General features: G+C 40.0%; 3 protein-coding genes across 7 annotated transcripts in view; 2 read left to right on the top strand and 1 right to left on the bottom strand.

Moving 5' to 3' along the window:
* Positions 1–5,688: 5,688 nt before the first annotated feature.
* Positions 5,689–8,120, top strand: terb2 (telomere repeat binding bouquet formation protein 2). The gene is made up of 7 exons (XM_015953333.3): positions 5,689–5,992; positions 6,274–6,355; positions 6,446–6,585; positions 6,705–6,766; positions 6,842–6,903; positions 6,987–7,061; positions 7,235–8,120. Exons 1-6 carry the CDS (start codon positions 5,929–5,931, stop codon positions 7,039–7,041), a joined length of 465 nt encoding a protein of 154 aa, XP_015808819.1. The 5' UTR covers positions 5,689–5,928; the 3' UTR covers positions 7,042–7,061; positions 7,235–8,120.
* Positions 8,121–9,994: 1,874 nt separating this feature from the next.
* On the top strand, positions 9,995–12,911 carry sord (sorbitol dehydrogenase). Of its 2 annotated transcripts, XM_015953146.3 has the most exons (9): positions 9,995–10,326; positions 10,405–10,438; positions 10,814–10,978; positions 11,169–11,328; positions 11,414–11,532; positions 11,851–11,916; positions 11,995–12,173; positions 12,325–12,446; positions 12,531–12,911. In XM_015953146.3, exons 1-9 carry the CDS (start codon positions 10,273–10,275, stop codon positions 12,694–12,696), a joined length of 1,065 nt encoding a protein of 354 aa, XP_015808632.1. In that variant the 5' UTR covers positions 9,995–10,272; the 3' UTR covers positions 12,697–12,911. The 2 variants fall into 2 exon arrangements, with proteins under 2 accessions (XP_015808632.1, XP_015808633.1); XM_015953147.3 differs by lacking the exon at positions 10,405–10,438.
* A 525-nt stretch (positions 12,912–13,436) lies between these two features.
* Positions 13,437–21,929, bottom strand: part of apba2b (amyloid beta (A4) precursor protein-binding, family A, member 2b) — a 102,671-nt gene continuing 94,178 nt past the window's right edge. For all 4 annotated transcript variants that reach the window (XM_015953140.3, XM_015953145.3, XM_015953141.3 and 1 more), the window contains 4 exons: positions 16,885–17,097; positions 16,644–16,763; positions 16,365–16,505; positions 13,437–14,584 (listed from right to left, as the gene is read on the bottom strand). In XM_015953140.3, the coding sequence (XP_015808626.1) occupies positions 14,513–14,584; positions 16,365–16,505; positions 16,644–16,763; positions 16,885–17,097 (546 nt within the window). In that variant the 3' untranslated portion in view covers positions 13,437–14,512. The remainder of the gene's footprint in view (positions 14,585–16,364; positions 16,506–16,643; positions 16,764–16,884; positions 17,098–21,929) is intronic.

Raw genomic sequence — 21,929 nt, 5'->3', positions numbered from 1 at the left:
CTCCCGGCCGCCACGCAACATCTCACTTTCTCTTCAAGCTCAAGATAATATATGCAACAGGATCGCGTTAGTTATCACATTACTGTTACAGCTAAGTAAACTCCCATTCAAATAGGTCACATCGAGATAGAAAAACTCAGCCAAATTGTGTCTGCTGCTTTAAAACAAGCACCCTCAATCCACCTCAGCCTGTTAGAATAAAGACATCATAGTTTCAGTGTTGAGAACAGACTCTCCACGCTCATAAACCATGTTACAGATACAAGGGTGTCAAAGAGAGACTACATCAAAGATGTGGCTGAGAATAAAACCCCATCCTGCGGTGGCCTTAATCCTTCAACACCTGCGATTTGAAGCATGTTCCTTTGATGTTGTTGGTTCAGCAGGAGAGGAAATAAAGACTTGATAGGGGGAGAGGGAAACAGGAGGATAATAGGCCCTCATTTAACACAGAACTAAAGTGAGAGCAAGTTAAAATGACAGACCAGTGTGGATGGCAAATGAAGCGATAAATGGGATGTATTTCCATCAGGTTTATGTCCCTCTGATGGAGCAGGGTGCTGCTCGGCTGACTGGATATCTGTTGATGGAGGGAGTGAATGCATAAAACTCAAAGCCTTGAAGCTCCGGGCATTTTTTCCCCCAGACATCCCCGATGTTCTGTCAGGAACGTCTGTCTTGCTATTCATGCAAAAGGATCTCCGTAAAGACGGCTGATGCAAAAGGTGATGCAGGAATGGTGTTATGGCGCCAGCATATAACACCAGTTCTCAAATCCCTTCAATGGCTGCCCATCACTTTCAGGGTCCAATATAAAATGCTACTTTTTGTTTTCAAATCCCTCCATGGTCTTGCCCCCGTGTACTTATCTGACCTTCTTTCAATTTATACTCCCGGTCGCACACTCAGGTCCTCCAGCCTGTTGCTCCTCGAGGTCCCGAAAGCGTGTTACAAATCATGTGGACAAAGAGCTTTCTCTGTTGCGGGTCCTAAACTGTGCAACGAACTTCCAGTCACAGTTCGACTGGCATGCACCTTGGCAGATTTTAAGTCTAGACTAAAGACACACTATTTTACCCTTGCTTCTAACAGTTAGCTGTTAGTTTGGCTTTTACTACTCTTATTTTATCATCCATTGTAAGGTTTTATTGGTACTTTTTTATCGGCTTGTCCTTTTTTTTTATTGTTGGCTGTATTTTACAGTACTGTTTTATGTTTTTTATCTATTATTGTGCGACTGTTGAGCACTTTGGTCAGCCGTATGGTTGTGTTTTTAAAGTGCTATATAAATAAAGGTGGTATGGTATGGTATGGTATGGTATGGTATGGTATGGTAATAATAATCCGCTTTAAAAGGAATACAAAAATCTGCCAGTTCAAGGCCCTGTCCACACGTAGACGGGTATCTCTCCCAAAATGAAGATATTCTTCCACGATTCGGCCGGTCATCCACAAAGAAACCTAGATTTATGCAACGAAAATTAATCTTTTGAAAAACTCAGGCCAAAGTGAAGATTTACGTTTTCTCCATTTTGTGTGGACAGAAATAACCGGAGTTTTACGTTTCGCAGCATCACCGTCTGCGACAACAAGGCTGACGGCCCATGTGCGACCTGCGGGTTGTCCAGAATTCAGAAAGTTGTTGGTTTGATCCCGACTCCCACCAGAAAATGCTGCTGTTGTGTCCTTGGGCAAGACACTTAACCCGCCTCGCCTGTTGGTGGTGGTCAGAGGAACTTGTGGCGCCAGTGTTTGGCAGCCCTCGCCCTGTCAATGCTCTCCAAAGCAGCGGTGGCTATATCGTAGCTCATCCCTACCAGTGTGTGAATAGGTGGATGACTGATGGTATTGTGAAGCGCCTTGGGGGGTTGTAGAACCCTAAGAAGGTGCTATACAAACACAGGCCATTTAACATTTAGTAAAATGTTACCTCATATAAAGAAAGGCAGCAGAATGCGTTGAATCCTCTCTAACACAATCCCTTATCTAGAGCAAACACGTGGTGACGGTGGGAAGGAAAAGCTTTTAGCAGGAAGGAACCTCCAACAGATCCAGAAACGGTTATTGGAGTTATTTGCTCTGTTAGAAACATTTAAAACAATAAAGTGGATTTGATCTTTGAAGGCTTTATGAGCTAAGGTGATGTATAAAATGTTGAAACATTGTGATATTTTGTGTTATGATATTGAATAAATACTTAAAAGCAGTGCATCCATTTTATTTTTATTGAGAATTTACGTATAAAACCTTTTACTGGATTCCTTTTGTTTGGTGCAATTCAAACTCCGACTGCTAGGTGGCAGCGGTTTTTACCGCCTTCAAACTCACGGAACAACAAGATCTCGTGACAACACTGGATGTGTCTTGGAAGCGTCTGGCAAATGTCATATTTTAGTTTGGTGATATGTCGCACAGCCTCCCCTTTATTGTGACATTTATGGTATCACTAGAATCTTGCTAATGCACACACCCCTAATGGTAAATGGCCTGCATTCGACATAGTGACTTCTAGAGTCCTAGAGCCCCCCAAGGCACATTGCAACGCAATCAGTCATTCGCCCTGGAGGTGATGAGCTAAGTAGCCACAGCTGCCCTGGGGCACACTCACTGGTGCCATTCAATGGCAGTCAATGTGGGTTAAGTGTCTTGCCCAAGGATGTGACAGCAGCCGACTGAGCGGGACTCTAACCTGCAACCTTCTGATTACAAGGAGGACAACTCTGCCACCATCACCCTACTAAGCTAGAAGGAGATTTTTAAAACTCTGAACTTTACCTGGAGCGAATGAAGTCTTGAAGCTTTTGACTTAAAGGGACAATGCGTAGTTTTTACCATTAATATCTGGAAGTGTCCATCAAAATGTTGTTGGAAATGAATTAAATGATGCCCAGTTGTTGAAAAATATTGGCGGCTTCATAACATATAACCATAAAAATTAGGTCTAAAATACACGGGAGCGGGTCTAAGTCTCTGGGCGACGCCAAATTAGACGCCATGTTTCCTTCTACTGGAGCCCATGAGGACCAAATGCAATTACTCATTTGTAACAAACAGTTAAAAAACTTTCGTCATTGTTAAATGTTGTTCTTTTACACATTTACCTCTTCACTTGTTGTCAGTGATGAAAAGGAGTCTGATGTGCTTGTTATTCTGCTAAATTTTGCACTCCTCAGGGCTTTTTGACCCTAACGGGCATCCCTTGGTAAGGTCTTACTCCAATACAAAAATACAACTTGCTTGCAACCATTTAGGTATCTACTGCCCCCTACCGACAGGAAAAATGCACACTGTCACTTTAACCTAAACTATTTGAACATCATTTCCTTAAAAGGATAACTAGTAAAAATTCCCCCAAAACGCCTCTAATTAGAGTTTTTAGCCGTGTTTTTGTTGTGTGATAATAAAAATGTTTTGACATTTAAATATCTGTAGGAAAACAGTATCATTTGCTTCTCTAGACAAAACGTGCATTCTCAGAATATTACTGACAAACCAGATCCCCAAAATGATTACTTCACCAGGCAAGTCTGCATGATGTAATATCTGAGAGTAATAAAAGTTTCCACAACGTGAAACAACACCACGCACGGCAGAGTAGAGATGGATGAGCTGGTGGTCGTCAGGTTTGTCTCCACGGGGCATTTTCTGTGTCCAGCAGGAGCAACGCTGAGAGGACAAAGTCAGCACTGCAGGGAGCAGAGGAGAAAAAGAGGTCAGGCCCTGTCATTTTTATAGAACTGGGACATTCTGGACATCAAACAAGACCAAAACAAGTAGAGCCAAAAGGAATTAGGTGTTTAAAATCTGGGTTACAATAAGAAACAGTGATGAAAAAAAACTGTGCAAACACAAAGGTGTTATTAGAGCTGTGGCTAAAGAAAATAACACTCATGCAAGTATGTTTAAATTGTGAAGTGTAGAGAATATCAGGTAGTTTCTGTTCCTGATTCAATCCACAATTTTAAAGCCAAATATCTTGAATTGAATCCAAGAACTTCAGAGAAAACATTGCCAGTCTGCAATCAATTTAGTCAGCCCTCTTGTAACTAAATGTTAAAGAGCAAGTCACCCCCTACAAGAAACTAACTTCACTCCCACTTCATGTTTGAAAAATGCAACAAATGCTGTTGCCTGGCAGACCGAGAGGGCGGAGCCGCTAACAAATACACACACACAGGCTCACAATGGCATTATGACATCATAATATACCAGATGACATCATAGCATACCTCTTAGCCAATAGCGGTGGCAGATTTAAATTCAAATACAGTGCAGAATTTTTCCCTGACGACGGCGCAACACTGACAGTTTTAGGTAGAATATTTGAATTTTAACAAAGATGCACGGAACTGCCAAATTATTGACTACATGTGTCTGCAGCACAATTAGACACTTTTATATAGTTTATCAGCAAAAAAAATGTGATTTGGGGGTGATTTGCTCTTTAAATAAAACATAGATCTCATCAAACATAAAATCTAAATTATACTAGATAATTAGAATGTTTAAATCATTTGTGTTCATTGAATACTTTTGAACTAAAAATAGATATTTTAAAGGTGTATGTCCAGAGAGATGATGCATTCAAGTGTTTTCGGTGATATTTCTCAAACAAATGACTCCAAAATACAATAAAATCTACAATGTGATAAGAAAAAACATCTTTGTGAAATAGTCATCTAATCTGCCTCCTGTTCTGCTCAGAACAGATCAGTGCCTCTTTGTTCTGGGAAGACTCTGTGCTTCCAGGAGATGGTTAGGTATGAGAAACTGGGTGTGTCTTAACCGTTGTCATGGTAACAGAGTTATCACAGCTTTGAACCATCTCAGCCAGTCAGTGAGCAGTGTGAAAAACCCCAGAAAACCAATAGCAGCACATAAAACATTAGAGAATACAGCAATACACAGTTTTTCAGACAGCACCTTTCCTTTAGTGTATGGATGTTGTTTATGTGTGCCAATATGAATTTGAGCTGCTTTACAACAACAAACCTGTGTAAAATTGAAACATATGGCTTAAAACGCAACCTGTCTGTCATATTAACAATGTGACATGAAAAGTCAAAAACAAAAATATTTATAATAATCTTGATCAGTAAAAGAACAGAGTTAAACTCTTTAGTCACACTGAAATGGTATAAATAAATAAATAAATAAATAAATAAATAAATAAATAAATAAATAAAATAATCTCAGGGATAATTGTTAGCTCTGACTCATGGTATAAACACTGCCATCTTGTGGTGAAAGAAAGTGGTGCAACAATTTCTACAGGTAATCTAAAGACAAGATAGCCATTAAAAAGTGGAGTTTTACTGTGTTTCAGTAAATATCTGAGGTAATCCTTCTGGGAAAAAAATCTGATATTAGTGAACTGAGAACGATGACAATTAAAATTAAACAACTGTTTGATTACATCAAACGCAGTGAAAGCAATGGTGGACACAAAATAGATTTTTATCATTTAACTATTGCGTGATGCTTTGGGTGTTTAAATTATATTTTGAAAAAAATATCTAATTTCTTCCATGAGAAAGGCAGGCGTGTTAATAGACTCGCTTTAAAACTATTTCACGCCTGTTCAGGAAATATTTAAGCCAATAAAGCCTTATGTGTCTGTCACGGTCTGACTTTTATTTTAAATTGCAAACTCTTAAGTTTTAAGAACTGTTATTTAGAAAAAACAGCACCGTTAAAAAGGACTTGTCAGCGAGCGTAAACTGGGAATTTCCCTAAACATAGATACGTTTGTTTTTCCCGACCGTTTTCATGAATCTTTGAAGGCAACATTTTGTCGCTCGAAAAGCAGTTTCCACAGAGGCTAATGCTAATGCACAAAAGCTAACTCGCAACGTGAAATTAGCCACAGTTTACTAACCAGATATATGTTAAAGCTTTTTATAATTTATATCTTAAAGAAGAAGAGTGATGTTTCGGTGTAAGACTGCCTGGTTTTCGAGTAGTGTGCCACAAGACCACCGCCACTTTTGGAGTAAGCTAATCAGGTCAAGGTTTGTTCTAGATCCGGGTTGGAACAAACTAGTTAAATGGTTCATGATTAATTAAATGCTAAAGTGTTTATTTTATTATTTTTAAAGTGCAGAAAAAGAAATACACAAATAAACAAAACAATTTGGATAAATTGTTTTTGCAGAAAGTAGGCCACTAAATATTGTTGAAGTATTAATAAACATGGATCCTAAAAGTATGCACCACTAACATCTGGTAAACAAATATGTATTAATATATATTTTAACTTGTTTTACCCTGAAGTCCTGGAGGGTGGAGCCATAACAGGCTGGAGGTCAGCAGATTACCTGTTCAGTGCAGAGGCAACAAGTCCTGATACACTAAAGTGAGCAAAGCTAAACATTTTTATCACGAGGACAATTTTGAGACTTCCTTTTCAGTCCAGTTAAAGTTAAATGCTTTCTTTTTTCTCAAGGGTATTTGACAGCAGAGATTACATCCTGAACAAGGTGACAGTTTTCCACTGCTTGTTTCTGTCAGCCTGTGAGAAGCGTCAGAGTGTGAAATCAGTCAGCATTGGTCATTACGTGTTGCCTCCAGCCTCAGTGCAGGATGGTGAGAAGCACTAACGTCCTATAACCCATATAGTTGTGTTTTTCTTTATAAAAAAAACAATAAATTACTATTGAGCTTAAACCTGTTTAAGTGATCATTTGTTTGTTTTGTCGTTTAAGAGGTGAGGAGGGTAGTTGGGCGGTTTATTTGGGAGCATGAAGATGAACAGGAAGCTGCACAGGTGAAAAAAACTGAAAAAATGTAAACAAAGTAATTGAATCTAATTATCTTATGTGTGCTGCTTTTTGTGTTACAGGATGAGAGTTTAATGAGCCTGTCAGAAGATGACCTCAGAGAGGATGAAGTGGACAGCAACAGGTGGGCTGACCTTCAAATGTGAATATTTAGACATTTTTAACCCGTGCGGTAAACTGATGAAGTCCTGATTGTTTTACTTACAGCCCTGAACCACCTGTCGTAAATCAGAAAGGGAAGCTGCCCTGTGTGATTTTATGAGAAATCTACTGAGCACATGGGTAAGATTGTTTCATTTTAAATGAAGGCTTGCATCGAATTGTTTTTTAAAGCATAATTTTACTCAAAAAAGAAACAAAAATACAAATAATTGTTTGCATAAAGTTTCCTGTTTAGTGAAATGTGTTTTTATTTGCATAACTCTTTAACATTTATGTCTGCCTTGTCCTGACAGGGAGTGTCAGCATGCAGAAATATCCTGGTGATCTGTGTGAAGAACATCTTTCAGATTCTTAAAATGCAGCAATTTCCTCACACACTTGTGTAAACAAACATCAAGAGGAAAATACGCTCACAGAAAAAGGAATGTAATTTCATGCTGTAGTTTTTGTTGTTGATGTCAACCTGTTTCATTTTTCATTATAAAAGTTTTTGATTAGGAAATCTGTTTTCTTTTTTCTTCAAATGTTTGAAATCAAAATTGCATAAAAATATTTTGGGGGAGTTTTGTGGTAGGAAGCATATGCTTAGATCTTGGATTGTCCTTTTGGTTTTACCTTATTTAAATGAACATTTCCTGAAAAGTAAACAATCTGATATGGATTTAGCCTTTTCTGTTTTTGCTGTTACCCAAAAATATTAAACCAACATGCTGTGATGTAATTAGCAGCTTTTATTTACTGACTGTATTTAGCGGTATGTAGCAGTTTTCTTTTTAACAAATTAGTACGATTGTATGTACTCTTGAAATTTTGGTTTAATTGAGAAACAGTGAAAAAAAAAAAAAGAAAAATACACAACATTGTCACTGGAAATGAGTTAGTTGGTCCTTTGTTGCAGGCTGCAGGAGTGCAGGAACTGTTTTAGAGCTCCGGGAGGTGACGTCACACGATCCCATCATGCACCACGGTGCTCCATATTGGCAGGAATGTATGTGAATCAGTTGTACCCACCCAGTAGACTACAAGTAGTGTGAATACAATTTGATTTGCATTTAAAATCAGTGTAAACACTACGTTAATTTTTCAATACAGAAGACTAAAAAATAAACAGTTAAAGAAATGTGATATTTGTACAGCTTCAGGAACATTGAAGTTGTCCATCAAATAAACACTGTTGGACTAGCTGTTCTTTTGTGATTTGATTTTTCTACAGGTGGGACAAATCCACTGTTTCAGATTTATTGGCCAAGTAAAATTACATTTACAAGGAATTTGTCTTCGGTAGATGTTCGCTCTCTAAAACATACAACAACCACAATAAATGAGAATAAAAATACCTAAAAACACATAAGAACATTTATACACACACACACACACACACACACATATCCATAAGCATACTGAATAAGTATAAAAACTATAATAAAAGGATGGTAAAAGAATCTACAGATTCAGGAGAGAAATGGCTGAAGGAAAGAAACTGTTCTTGTGTCTGGTATAGTTTTTGTGTACAGCGATCTATAGCGTCTGCCAGATGGAAGAGAGTAGATGCAGGATGTGTGGCATCTTGGACAATATTCACTGCCTTTTTCCTGGTCCTGCTGATGTACAGTTCCTGGACAGAGGGCAGTTGGGCACCAATGATTTTTCCTGCTGTTTTAATAATTAAAGGGTAATAATAATAATAAAAGGGTTTAGGTAACCTTTTGATTTTTGAGCTAAATAGGGATCACTAATCTGTAGTCTCTGAAGTTTAGTGGTGTATCGCTCTTCATAACTTTCCAAAAGTTGCCTGCAACCATCCATTGTCGCCGTCGTTCATCTATTTTTCCGTTCGCGTTCCTGCCAACATGGCGTCGTAAACAAACCTGATCACGTGACACCCGGAGCTCCATTCTTGAATACACCTTTGGACAGTGATGGCAAGTTTCTGGAGCATAATTAGTTCAAAATGAAGTATAATCTACACTGTTCGGTAACAGAATACTCTAGTTATAAAGGCTATTCCTCCAGTGTCTGGTCAGATGATCAGTGAAAGTATTCAACATGGAGCAAGTACACCTAAGCTTCCTAAATTATTTATAGTTGATTTGTGTTTTACATACCTTAAATGTAATAACTCTTACCTAAGAGCAGCCTTGTCAAACAAGTTTTTCCCTATTCCTGTCAGAAGGAAAATTCTTTCTCCGATTCTCAAATAAAGTTACCAGATTCATAAGAACAGATTTTCTCTCTTATCCTCTCCCCAAAATGAAGGAAGTCCACCTTAAAACGATTAATAATATATATCCATGTAAAGGATTATCAAATATTGGATTTAATATACAAGATAGTTTATGTGTCTTATGTAATAGTGATATTGAAACTCAGAAACACCTTTAATTGCACCTCGGTAAATATCCTTTCGTCAGATTTATATAATTGGCTATTATCCAAAAAGAGTTAATATCCCCTTATTCACATATAATATTATTCAGTTTGGTTGTATGGGAGAAAAAAAACAGATTTAATTCGTTGTTAACAATTTGATAATTTTTGGGAAATTCCAAATGCCGTTTAATGAAAGTGAAGCCAAGCCTGCCTTTTTTCAAAAATGATTGTATTCTTTTTGCAAATCCCTTAAAAAGGTAAATAATATACAGGCTGTTAAACTTGTCAGTTTTATTGAAGATCGTTTGAACTAAAGTCTGTTACTTTACTTGACCTTATACTTTATTATTTATAAATATGGTTATTTCTGCTGCTTAGACTTTTTTCAATTGTATTTGATAAAAGTTTTTTGTTTGCTTACTGAGTTTTATTGTTCAATAAAAAAAACGTGACCTGCTTCGTCATTTTTGCGCGCCCGGTTTCCAAGTAACCCTCAACGTTGCGGCGCAGACGCGTCAAAGTCAAAATACGCATCAAATAATGGAGTTAACCTTTATTAATCGCGTAAACTAGATTTTAAAATAATGCAGATTTATAAGTAATTGTGACGTCTTCTCTGTCGTATTGGACTCAAACATTGCCGTGAGAATAGAAGGAGGTGTTATTAAGTCATAACTTGGAAAATTCAAGAAATATTTAATTTTTTTATATCTAGCCATTCATTAATGTTCAACAGTAACGAACAGCCTTAACATTGTTAATAGCATTAGTTTGTGTATTACATTTCTTTAGTAACATCCACCCCCGTTAAATGGTTCGTTCCGCCTTTTAGGACCAATCACAGGCTTTGTTTTGGCTCCATCCCGCTGCTATAGCACGTGACCTTAGGGGTGGTGGTGTGGTACACTTCTGTGGACTCTGGGCTGTTTTTCTGTGTTCACAGTTTGGTGTTGCTTCTGTCATGGCTCAGGACAATCTGTCCGTGGTGCTACATGCTCAGGGAGACCTCAGGCTGGTAAGAAACTTAACATTCAAACGTCAAACTAATGGTTTAGGCGCAAGTTGCGCTAAATAACCTGACGTGTCTCATCAGGAAAATCGTCCAATTCCAGAGCCAGGACCAAATGGTAAATCAACTATCCTGACATTTAGCTTGGAATGTGCTTGTGTTGTATTAAAATGCATATTTTCAGTATCACAAACGTGTATGCATACTAAGTTGACCATTAGTATAAGATTATAGATTTCCAAACCCCTCTTTTACAAACATAAGACCAAAACCCAAAACAGCTACATCAAAAGTCAGGCCTTTACCCTAAACCAATCACGTTTCTTGACAACTAAAAAAGGCTACTTTCGTGTAATGGAACAAAATCAAAAACCTCATGTGTCGGAATCCAGCAATTCTTGTTACTGGATTTCATATTTAGTCCAAAAGTTTGATTCAAGTTGATCCAAATCTAATATTTCCTTCAGTCTTCCATGTTTTCTTCTTCTCCCAGATGTTTTGCTCCAGATGCACTCTGTAGGAATCTGTGGCTCAGATGTACACTACTGGCAGCACGGGCGAATTGGAGACTATGTGCTCAAAAACCCAATGGTGCTGGGGCACGAAGCTGCAGGACGTGTGCTGAAGGTCGGATCAGGGGTCACACACCTTAAAGCAGGTGATCTTATATCTAGGAAGAACCAAAAGCCATTGCCTTCCAGCTCTGCAGAGCTCTGTTTTAAAGGAAACACACTCCACCCAGCTTTTACGACATAGGCCTTATCTTTTTATGGAGATAAAATGATATGATTGGCATTAGAAATAATCTAGATAATCAACAAAGGGTCATACTTCTGCATATATCCCAGGTGACAGAGTGGCTATTGAGCCTGGTGTCCCCCGTGAGATGGACGAGTTCTTCAAAAACGGACGCTATAACTTGTCTCCTACCATCTTCTTCTGCGCCACGCCTCCTGACGATGGAAACTTGTGCCGATATTACACACACAATGCCAACTTCTGTTACAAGTAACTGTTTTTCTTCATGGATTGCAGAGCTTTGCACCGCAGATGACCTCACAGCTGATTGGTTAAACTGCCTTTCTGTGTCCAGGTTACCGGATAACGTCACATTTGAGGAGGGGGCTCTCATCGAACCTCTCTCCGTGGGGATCCATGCATGTCGCCGGGCCGGTGTCACTCTTGGCAGCACTGTGCTCATCTGTGGTGCAGGTAAATAAAACGTAAACCTATTAAAATCATTTTTTGTTTTGTTTTGAAACAATGTGGCACAGTGAAAACTTCAAACCGTGCTGCAAACTGACTGTTGTATCATGTTTCTGCAAGAGAGAAATGTGATGACTTCACATCAGGTGCGATCACACAGACTCCACAAAACCTAAAAGGTGGAAACAAACAGAACCATGACTTGTTTCACAACGATGTTAATGTGTAACACGTCAAGTAATGTTGTAAATAAGCGAGAGCTAATGAAACGGTTGACAGGGAGCCATAATTCAGCATCATTAATGATTTCCTCCTTTTCTCCAGGACCTATTGGATTGGTCAGCTTGCTGGCTGCCAAGGCGATGGGAGCCTCGCAGGTCATCATCACTGGTAACAACCGCCCTGAAACTGCACGTTATACAGAACATTCTGTTCAAGACATCAGAACGTGCAATCTTCTGTGTTCAGATTTGTCTGCAGAGCGTCTGATGATGGCCAAAGAACTGGGAGCAGACTTCCAGCTGACAGTGAAGAGAGAAGATGGAGCCCTTCAGCTGGCTCAAAAAGTCGAGGACACGTTGGGAGCTCGGCCTCAAATCACTATTGAATGCACCGGTGTCGAGAGCTGCGTCCAAACAGCCATCTATGTATGTGACCCTACAGGGAGGAAAGAAAAAGACCACACAAATAATCTTATCTCTGGGTGATGAGTGGTAGGCTGTGATAGCCTCCTCATTGCTGCGGGGTAAGTTTTAAAGATCAACGCGCATAAAAAAAAATAGTGACTTTTCCTAACAGGCAACCCAGTCTGGAGGTGTGGTGGTGCTGGTGGGTCTCGGTGCCGTTATGTGCACTGTTCCTCTCATCAACGCTGCTGTAAGAGAGGTGGACATCAGAGGGGTCTTCCGCTACTGCAACACGTGAGGAAACATCATTTAAGCTCGCATTTCAAAGTAGTGATGTAGTCTAAAAAAAGATTAAAAAAAAAACTGGTTTTGTTGCAGCTGGCCAATGGCGATCTCCATGTTGGCGTCAGGTAAAGTGAACGTGAAGCCTCTTGTGACCCATCGCTTTCCCCTGGAACAGGCTGTCCAGGCCTTTGAGACGACGCGTCAAGGCCTTGGGATAAAAGTCATGTTAAAGTGTGACAAAAATGACCAGAACCCTTGAACCGACCCCCCACTGTCGCAGCAGAGATCGACAGCATGACGACCGACACGAACTGGACTCTGATCTCAGAAAGATAACAGAACAAGTTCAAAGGAACAGGCTGTGGGAGACCTCCTGTTTATTTTCACATGTAGCTGGTTATGTTGGTAATTTTCATAATTTCTTTTACTGTATAAAAATGAAAACAAAGTAGAATAAAATAATATTAAAACTTTTGCATGAAAAATGTTTGGTAATCTTGAAACAATGTTGCACAACATGCAATACCTTATGTGGACTGTAGGGGGCAACAGCATCGCATTTTAATTGTTGGCTGGCAATTGTACCAGGAGGTTTCCTTTGTTAATGGATGTGTTGGTCTGCAGTAAATCAGTTTAGCTGCAGGAAATGACGTAAGAGCGGTGATGACGTTTTAACTCTCAAACACACAACAAAGCCTTTACACATGCAGCATTTCAACGCTGCAATATCTGCAGCCTTGAAAATGTTTTGATGCATGCAATGAGGGTCAAATGGTAACAGATTTTCTCCATATTTCCATAATTTCCTGTTCCATCATGCCCCAAAGGCTCTGGATTCTGGAGTTTTGGTGACTGGAGGCAAGTAAACTCATCGTCATGTTCAAGAAACCGGTTTGAGACGACGTTTGCTTTGTGACCTGGTGCGTTCTCCTGCTGGAGGTCAGAAGATGGGCCCAAAAAGGGACAGTCATGGTGCAATAACGCTCCAAAGAACAGAAATAATTAAAGCCAGGTTCAGCTCAGGTTTATTATCTTGCCACAATGACATGATACTACTTTACGAGGCATGCACACAGATAAGTTCACACAGTTCGAGTTTACTACTGAAGCCATCACCTCAAGGCGAGGCCCTTGCCCCAATCACAAGGTGTGAAGGGCGATGTAGAGCCGGGCGGATGTTTGGAGTGGGTTTAGTTTCCTAACATGAGCACAATACTGGACACGTTTCTGTTTATGTACAGACATTCTAATACTGCTTATAGCAATGAGACGACTCACACAACACGGTTACATTCACAGTCCACTCATTAGTATGCATGAGCTCCAGTCAGAAGGGTAAAGACGAAAGAAATGGCCTCCTCCCTACTCCTGGTACCAAAAGCAGGATTAATGTATGCTTACTGTTATTTAAATGTGCGATTTTGTACATGAGATTAAAAAAAGACTCGCTGCTAGAGGCTAAATTTGTATATTGCCTTGAAAATGATGTCGATTAAAGTGAATGTGGCATTTCTCCCATGACCCCCGGCTGTGGGCGTCCATGTGTTTAATATTCCAGACCGGCAAACGCATAAATCACTCTCAACGCCGACAACTCCTACTGGCTTGTAATTGTGCCTTCGCCGTCATTTTGATCCAACTCGACCGAGAGACTCAGGAAATATTTACAAAGCAGCTCCGCCCCCTCTGCAGCAAACACCTTCAGTCACTGAGGATGAGTTTACGTGGGAGATAGCAGAAGGGCCATATTGCATTGCATGAATTTAAAAAAATAAACTGACACATTCGCTCACTTCAGCCCATCCACAGTTTCACTGATGTGACAAAAAAATAACGAACAGGACAAATAAATAAACAATTTTCACACACGTGTGCTGCCTGGTCTGTGTCAGATGGATTAAACATCTCCTGTCATTAAATAGCTGCTGCATGTTAACACAGACAAGGGAGTGATAGAAGTCTTCAGCTGAAAAGAGCAAAAGAAGACAGGAGTGGTCCTCCTCCCAGTGGCTGATCTGAGAGCAGTTTGCTCTGTAACATCTGTTTGTTCTGTGGAGAGGCTCCTCTCCGTTGTCTCATATGTACAAGGGCGTCTCCTGTCCCGTGAGGAGTCTGAACATGGCCGCCGGCATGGTCTTCATGTGAATCTGAACAAAGGAATGAGACAGTACAGTTTCAAAGACCAGGACCCACACAGAATTGTTAAAACGTTTTGTTTTAGTCAACACCTGCTTCTAAATGTTGTTTAAAATGTTGCAGAAAAGCTTCTGAAAATCATTTTTAGTCAATTAAAGTACATCAAAATGTTATATTAGACATTTTGAAAAGAAATATATGCTCGATTTGAATCTGATGCATTTTAACCCTTTGATACATAATGGTCACTACAGTGGACAGGTATTCAAAATTAGTATTTATTTATTTTTGCTGCTAAGCACAGCTGTTGAAGACTTTATTGCATTTGAGATCCTCCATTTGGACTTCAGTAAGTCAAGCCAACATATTTCATGTTCAGATTGCACACTGCCCACTGAGGTGGACATGTAATAAATTATTTGTAAATTATAAAAATTTACTAAAATATTTGATGAAATTTGTTTCATTCACACCTAAAGATGAATGAAAAAAAATGTTACAAAAATCATGGTTGAAGATTTCATAATTCATGCATCAAAGGGTTAAATGAGTTTTAATGGAAACCTACCATGACTTTAAAGGGATATAGTAGTTCTATGATCTATATAAAACATATTTATCAAGTCCTGCGTATAAAATCCATAAATATAAAGCGATTTTAGTAGTTTTACAATAGACGTTTTCAGTACCTTCCAGAATGAGCCATTTTGGGGTTCTGTCACTTTAAAAAAAACAAGCTGTTGCTGGTCACACCCAACCACTCCCTGATTGGCTGCCAGGAGGTGAGGAGCTTGGATATTGGGGAGGGGCTCTAAGTAGAGCTGCTGATCATCCAACATTGTGTGTGTGTGTGTGTGTGTGTGTGTGTGTGTGGGTGGGTGGGGGGGTCTTCTAATTTCTCCAGTTGTGATGTCACAAATGGGCACTTTTTGAAACAGTTTGTTTTAAGTACATACTTATTATAACCAAACACTGACAGAAAATCAATCGACAAGCTGCAGCGTGGAGCCGCCATCATCGAGCCTTAGGTTGTTTATAAGTGGTCAGACCGTGGCGGTAATGTGGCGCAACCGTGTCCTTTTTAGAAAGGACTACATGATGGCGGTATAAAGGGCGTATGGGGATGGTCTCTGCGCTGCCGCGGACTTCTGTTTATCTTGGACTCAACTCAAAGCAGCGATCATTACGTTGTTTTGACAAGCCGCTCCTAAAGGTGTCTGTCCTCCATGGCCCCTGTTCGGTCTCTGACTCATTTTTTAAATTCCTCCTCTGTTCCTTTTCTCTCTCACAGTTATTGTACCCAGAGGAACATCTTTCCTAAGTGTTGCCTTCTTGATTCTGGCTTTCAGATTTTTACCCTTTTACTACTTTGATGCTCTTTTCTGAAATCTGTTAATGTCTCCAAATCGAAAACTCCAATTTCTGTCTTATTTTGAAGTAAACTGCCATCTAATGCTTGTTATAGTTTTTATATTTACAGTAATTTTGCATTCATGTTCTATCATCAAAGCTGATTTGCACTAAACGACACCATGACTGAGTTCGTTTGGGCTTTAGTAGCTTTAGTGACTCCACATGTCTCTTCCACATAAAAAAAAGAGAAATTGGGTTTAAAACCAAGCTAACTCCGTTCTTTGTGACTCGGGTTTCTTGGTTAAAAATGTGCAGCGTTTTCCAAAAAGAAATAAAGTTATTTGAAGGACTGAGAACTCTATGAGACATGTTAATTGTCTGAAGACGCCTGCATTTGGAGCTCATTGCCCTGCTTTTTTCCGTAAGCATCAGTTTTACCTCGCCAACAGAGTTGGAGAGCGCCTGGACGATCTTCTCATGTGCCGTGGCCACCACACTCTGCCCGTTGATCTCTATGATCCTGTGACCCACGCGGACCCCACCTCGCTCGGCGATGCCTCCTCGCATCAGGCTGCAGATCTGGAGGGTCAAACACACACACACACACACACACACATAACTGTAGAGTCTAAATGAGTGTGAACAGCATGGTGAATTTCCACAGGTAAAACAACAAAAAATGTGTTTGAGTAAAAACCAAATGATGCTCGTACTCACAATGCCATTCTGGACACTGAAGCCCAGCTGATACTTCAGATCTGGTCTCTTGATGAGCACAGTGGTAACAGGAGGGCAGCTGACAATGTTCATTTTCACCGAAACCTGGTTCTTCAAGCCCTTTAACGCAGCAACAGAAGCCCACACATACTTTATCCTCCTAAACTAATAACTTACCACAGCTTTATTAAAGATTAAAGTCAAAATTGTTGTTTTATTTCAAATCTTCAGCGTCTGGTACCTTAATGATTCCCTGACAGGTGGCGAGTGGGAGCCCCACGAGGCTGGTGTTGTTGATGGACATGATCTGGTCTCCGATGCTGAGTTTTCCAGAGCGAGCTGCCGGGCCGCCATTCATCATGTTGGCTAAGATAACGGTGGGCAGGATGGAACCCCAGCCAGACTCCACGATCACCACACCCAGGATCTCCCCTTTGCTCTTGTCCAGCTGCAGCTGATAGAGAGACACATTACTGCTCTCTTTGATGTTCCAACATAAACAGAACATCACCTAAAACCACACGAGCAAACCTCACAGAGAGCTGAGCTAGTCCACTGATGTCACCTCTGATTGTTGTACGACAACCAGCTAAGAACTTGAGATGCTGGGCCAGGAAAAAAGCAGATTTCCAAGCGCATTTTGATGGATCAGAGCTGGAATGTTGTGTACGGCAACAATCCTGGAGCTCAGAGGGCAGAGCAGACATCATAAAGCTAAGCAACCTATCAGCATTCAGAGCTTTAGCGATGCTGTTTATATTGTGGAGGATTCAGTTCCCTGCTTATGTAAGAAGGTTCCACGTAATGTGGTGAATCAATCTGCGAGCCAGCATCTCCTGGATTTACAGACATGTTGTATTAATGAAACAGCAAGCCTCAGTCTTCTACACTCAAAGTGAGTCCACCTTTGACTGGGAACGCCTGCCAGACAGGATTTGTTGTACACTTGGGGATGGTTTCTGACAAGTGGAGAGTTTAAATAGAAAATGTAAGGACTATGCACGATTATTAAACAGCGGAAACCAAGAAGTTATTAGAACGTTTTAAAAGGCAGCTTCCTTAATAAACTGAAACATGTTTGTTTAAATTGTGTTAAAGGTCAACTCTACTAATATCTTTAATACATCTGCTGGAGCTTCTAGTAGGAATGAAGTCGTTCTAAGAATAAAAGCTCTGGTGCGTCTATTTCAGGAAATCCACTGGAGGAGAAAGGGGGTGTTTCTCAATACCAAGGAACCTCGCCTTGATGTCTTGACCTCGCCCCGGTTGCCCAGGAGATACGTCATCAGGAGCTGCCAAGACGTGTTCCAATGTCACAGGCTGTGTCTCAATTCAGGGTCTGCATCCTTCGTCGGCCGGTTACGTCACTGCGCCGCGACCAGGCCTGTCCCAATTCGAAGACCCCTTCAAATGCGGTCGACGAATTTGGCCTTCTTTTCGCCTGTATGAAGGATGGGTCCGGTGTATCCTTCAATGGTTTACATTTCCCATGATGCCTTGCGCGCCGGACAGTAGAACTTTTAAAAACAATGGCGGACAGTGAAGCTTGAGCTGTCGGAGAGGATTGCGCGTATAAATGTCAGTATAAACTTGAAAACTGTTAGGTTAAGGGATTTTTGTGATACATGAACGTTATTTTAGTTACAAATGTTACAGTAAAAGTGCTTGTATTGCGGTCCCGGCTCGTATGTTCGGCCGCTCGGTGTCGTACTTCTCCCGCTACGTTTCCCCCTGATTTTAATAGGAGTTTGTATTTTAGGGACAAAAAAGAAAAACAGGGAATTTATTAAGCTTAGGGCAGAGATGGACCACATGATCAGCGGAGCAAAGTATTCGACAGCTGTGGCATGGAGGTACAATAACATCTCATATTTTAAAAACTCGTTTGAGTTTATTTTTTTCTGCGAAAACATGAAAGGAATAACCCGTTGTCCTCTTTTCTCTTCCTGTTTTTTTTTCTTACATGTTTGTTAAGACTATTCTGGAGAAAATGGGCATCCAGGGGAAGGTGACAGCGATGACCAGCTTCTGGAGCTGATCAGGGAGGGCATGAGGCTGCAGAGGGAGGCAGAGCAGCAGAGGGCACAGGAGAGAAGGGAGAATTTTGACAGCTTTTTACTTTGCTAGAAAAAATGGTTAATAAAGATTAAACATGTACATATAAAAGCAATACCTAAATAAAATCAGTTCTGTATTAAACTCTTGAATTTTATTTTTGTTTACAAATGAGAATTGTTTACTAGAGGGTATCCGCTGGGTCTTGAAAAGTCTTAAAAGGTGATAGATCAGTTTTGGTCAAATTAAGACCCTTAGAAAGTATTAAAAACTATTATCACATCTTTGCTCAGGCTCAGCTTGTCAAAAGTATTTTCTCTGAATTAGCTCTCCAACAGTCAAGAAAATGATTAAAAAGCTAAATAAAACTTTGAGCTCCATCGTTTAAAGTTCCTTCTCCCTTCTGCTAAGCGGTTCCACGGTTGCTAGGCGACGGAGCGTTCGCCGACGGAGTGGCGGGAATTCATGAAGGCTAGGCCTGTCCAAATTCACAGCCGTTAACATCCGGTCTACTCGGCCGACGGACGACCCAGCCCACGTCGGCCGAGTAGGCTGGGTCGTTCGAAGGATGCAGACCCTGAATTGAGACAGCGCATGTTCTACCAAGACGTCTGTTCTCCGTTTGTTAGCGATTTAGCTAGCTGAGCAAATAAACACGGGAGGTGTCTTGTAGCCTAGCCTTGGTCAAAAATTTCCCAGAATACACTGCAGTATTTTCAAAAGGATGGGGATCAGAAGCCGGCGGCTACTTCGGGGGAAATTTCAAACTTAAATGTAAGACAACTAATTTTAAATGTTTTTTTAGATCCTAAGAAGTTATTTATGGTTGGTTAGTTGCTTATTAGTTGCAGCTTCGTTGGCTAGCGGGTAGTAACTCACTTACATATTTAATTTAATAAACATATACGCAATTTAAAAAGTAAAAGGCTCGTTATATATTTATACTGAAACTAATGCGTATAAAATATAACGTTATCTCCCGTGTCAAGTGATGCAAGTCTGTTCCATTTAACCATTTTCTTTGATCAAGGAAGGACAGTGTTCTCGTAAGTAAGGCGCCTGCCCTCGCAAGGCCAGGCGCCTTGACATTGAGAAACACCCAGTAGCTTCAGACGACAGGATTTGGAGACTTATTTCTTTATATTTGGGCATCTCTCCTCTGATTGGCTAACAACAACACAACTCTACCACAGACTGCTCTTCAACGTTGATGTTTTATCCCCACAAATAACGCAAGCTTGGAGGAGTTCTGCTGTGTAGTGGAGTTGCTAATGCAAACGGTTAGCTTCTACTAGCTAGAACAACAACAGCCTTCTCCGTCGTGAGCCAAGATAGGTGAGTTCATGAATATTAAGTGACAGTGTGACGTAGATCTGTCAGGATTTTCTAATCTATATATATATTTATTATTTATTTCAAAAATAATAAATAAAAAATGGTTTCTCAGTGAACATCCTATTTAATTTAAAATGTGAAAATTTTTCAAAGGCTCTTGTTTGCACAAGGTTGAAAGATACTATAGAGGTTTGGTTATTCTGTAGGAATTTATAAATGTGCACCGAAACTATTCAAAAACCACCTAAATAACCACACTCCAAAGGCATTCTATTGAAGGTGATAAAACTCAAATATGCTTAAATAGCAGACAGTCATACAGATGAGTAGTTTGTCCACTCTGACAGATGATTAAACTAAATTCTCTGTATGAATATTCTAAAATTTTTTAGATTTTTATCGAGTTCATGTAGGTGAAGATTTTTTAAACGCACACTAAAAACACACAACGATCCACTAAGCGGTTAAATGTACAACATTCAACACTGAATCGATTTAGAGCTGATGCCAGAATATGAATAAAAATATCAATGACCCATAAATAAAGAACATAAATTAAACTTTAGGTTAGAAAGGTTCAGTTTCCTTTAAAACTTTCAGATTAATTTTGCAATCAAATCATTTAAACGGCAAGTTATAGAAAAATCAAAGATGTTTTTTCGTGTTGTGTGATGCATCAAGTATTAATGATATGGTAACAAAAATAATCCATTTCCATTCCAGGTGCATACCAGCCTCTCCTGTTCCAGCAGAAAACAGAAACTGCATTAAGAGTTTGTAGTGTATTTCTACGTACTAGAATCAACACTGTTTGCTATCAGTTGCTAGATTCTGAGAATGATCAATCACAGTAGCATATGAAGCTTTTATCATGTATAAATATCCAGGATACTTATATAATCGATAGAAGTTCATACACCGACCTGCTTGGTCTATATTTAATCCAAAGATTAATGTTTAATTTAAGATAATTAAATTTAATAGCAAAAGTTTATTTTTGAATCAGAAATTAGGAATCTTTTCTTTTTCAATAACCAGAAATATTTATATCGTTCTGTGTTTCATTTCAAAGATGAGGCAGAGTTTAAACATGAAGAATTTATTACTAACAATTTAAAACTTGACGATTTGAAACGGCAGTTTAAATGACAATTAAAAATGACAATTCATGGATGACAATTTACCAGCTTTGATATTAAACTTGGTATCAAAAGCTTTACCTGTGTCTGGATGGAAAGCTAAAATGAAATGAGAGCTTGGATGCGTGAATGGATTCTCAGAAGGTTTCTGTCAGAGAGAGGAACTCGTTCTGGGTTGGAATGATGGTTTTGCAGCTAACTGAGTCGTTTCTTAGAAGAACAGCATCAAACACAATCGGTGTGCTACCTCACCCATTCAGACGACCCTTCGTGCGGATCCGGAGGTCAAGGGAGGATGTTGTCAACCTCCGGGTACTCGGTCTGGTAGAGGAGACTCGAGTGGAACCGACTCTCTGGTCCGAAGATGTCGCAGGGTACACAGTCGAGCGTCTGGCTTAACTCTGAAGGAGTTTTGCGTCTTACTTAAAAATCAATAACTCTGAAGGAGTTTTGCGTCAGCTGGTTACAGGGCGTTTATTCGAAGCTATTCTCTCGGCGTGACCGAACAGCAGGTGGAGGTTCAGGGCGGCCGTTCCCTTATCCTCAGGGTGGTGGTTGGTTCACGAACTGAACTTTTGCTGCTGGAAATTTAGTTTTAACAAACCCCTCACAACACACCCACTCTCAGAGCAAGAAAGCTTTGGTCATGAGTCAAAGACATGTGATGGCAGTTTTCTTTTACCCTGGATACCCTCTGAATGAGGCTGCTTACGTGCGAGATGACCTTCTGGTTTACTGAACACACATAACCGATTAT

Source organism: Nothobranchius furzeri, chromosome 9 (assembly GCF_043380555.1).
Source record: "Nothobranchius furzeri strain GRZ-AD chromosome 9, NfurGRZ-RIMD1, whole genome shotgun sequence".
Taxonomy (NCBI): Eukaryota; Metazoa; Chordata; class Actinopteri; order Cyprinodontiformes; family Nothobranchiidae; genus Nothobranchius; species Nothobranchius furzeri.
Note: the sequence above shows the minus strand (reverse complement) of the source record. Positions and strands in the feature narration are given on the sequence as shown.

Coding starts and splice junctions, on each gene's coding strand:
- sord (XM_015953146.3), top strand. CDS start 10,273: ATGGCTCAGGACAATCTGTCCGTGGTGCTACATGCTCAGGGAGACCTC. Junction 10,979..11,168: donor GGTCACACACCTTAAAGCAG/GTGATCTTATAT, acceptor CATATATCCCAG/GTGACAGAGTGGCTATTGAG. Junction 11,329..11,413: donor AATGCCAACTTCTGTTACAA/GTAACTGTTTTT, acceptor TTCTGTGTCCAG/GTTACCGGATAACGTCACAT.
- terb2 (XM_015953333.3), top strand. CDS start 5,929: ATGTTTCGGTGTAAGACTGCCTGGTTTTCGAGTAGTGTGCCACAAGAC. Junction 5,993..6,273: donor AGACCACCGCCACTTTTGGA/GTAAGCTAATCA, acceptor TTTACCCTGAAG/TCCTGGAGGGTGGAGCCATA. Junction 6,586..6,704: donor TCCAGCCTCAGTGCAGGATG/GTGAGAAGCACT, acceptor TTGTCGTTTAAG/AGGTGAGGAGGGTAGTTGGG.